The sequence below is a fragment of the Equus quagga genome, chromosome 13 (assembly GCF_021613505.1).
Source record: "Equus quagga isolate Etosha38 chromosome 13, UCLA_HA_Equagga_1.0, whole genome shotgun sequence".
In the NCBI taxonomy this organism is placed as follows: Eukaryota; Metazoa; Chordata; class Mammalia; order Perissodactyla; family Equidae; genus Equus; species Equus quagga.
Window position 1 is genome coordinate 88,557,237 of NC_060279.1, and position 1,136 is coordinate 88,558,372.

General features: G+C 64.7%; 1 protein-coding gene across 1 annotated transcript in view; it reads right to left on the minus strand.

Moving 5' to 3' along the window:
- MYBPC2 (myosin binding protein C2) overlaps positions 1-1,136 on the minus strand; it is a 24,033-nt gene that overhangs the window by 21,699 nt on the left and 1,198 nt on the right. Inside the window, 3 exon segments of the mRNA XM_046681903.1 lie at positions 62-148; positions 697-730; positions 732-787. Coding sequence (XP_046537859.1) covers positions 62-148; positions 697-730; positions 732-787 — 177 coding nt within the window.

A 1,136-nucleotide genomic window follows, 5' to 3' on the forward strand; every position in this document is an offset into this window, starting at 1 on the left:
CCCCTCCTCCCTGAGACCCAGGAGTCCAGCCCCAGCCCCTCCTCCCTCAGACCCCCCTCACCATTCTCCACAGACACAGAATCTGGTTTCTTCAGGAAAATGCCAGTGGGCTCCTCAGCAGTGGGAGACTGGTCCTCAGGCGGGGCTTCTGCTCAGGAGACAGAATTAGGGAGTCTGAGGCAGTCTGGGGAGGGGGCCACAGGCCACTTTGGGGGCGGGGCTTAGAGCTAGCGAGGGACTCTGCTCAGAAGCCATAGGGCATGGGGTGAAGTGGCTTTTCCTGACCTGAGAAAGACCACACATCACCCAGGCAGCTGCATGACCATGGCCAGGCTCCCCCACCCCTTTGGGCCTCAGTTTCCTCATCTGTGAAGTGGAGGGTGGTGGACTGGGCGGTCTGGAATGGGGCTTTGGGGTATGGGGGGTGTAAAGATGGACTGGGGCATTCAGAGCTGGGCAGGAAGCCGTGATGAATCAGCCAGTTGCTGGGGGCTTGAGGGCCAGGCCGAGGGGCTGGGCTCTGTCCTGGGGGCACTGGGGAGCCATGGGGGGCTGTAAGCAGGGGAGCGGCGGGTCAGCTCTGGAGCTGTGGGGAGAAAGGATAAAGGGGAAAGAGCAGGGAGGGTGCAGAGAGGTGAGGGGAGCCAGGGGGATCAGGTGGCAAGTTCTGCAGAGCCCACCTGAACGCCATCTCACCTTTGGGGGGCTCTGCAGGAGCCTCCTTGGGGGGGGGCTTCCTTGGGAGCTGGTTTGGCAGCATCTTTCTTTTCGGGGGCCTTTTTGGCTGCTGAGAGGTAGACGTTCATAGTTGAGCATGCGCTTAGTGCCCTCCTCCCTCAGACCCAGAGGTCCAGGCCCCCAGCCCCCTCCTCCCTCAGACCTGAGTCAGGTCCCCAGGCCCCTCCTCCCTCAGACCCAGAGGTCCAGGGCCCCAGCCCCTCCTCCCTCAGACCCAGGAGTCCAGGCCCCCAGCCCCTCCTCCCTCAGACCCAGGAGTCCAGCTCCCAGCCCCTCCTCCCTCAGACCCAGGAGTCCAGGCCCCAGCCCCTCCTCCCTCGGACCCAGGAGTCCAGGCCCCAGCCCCTCCTCCCTCGGACCCGGGGGTCCAGGCCCCCAGCCCCTCCTCCCTCAGACCC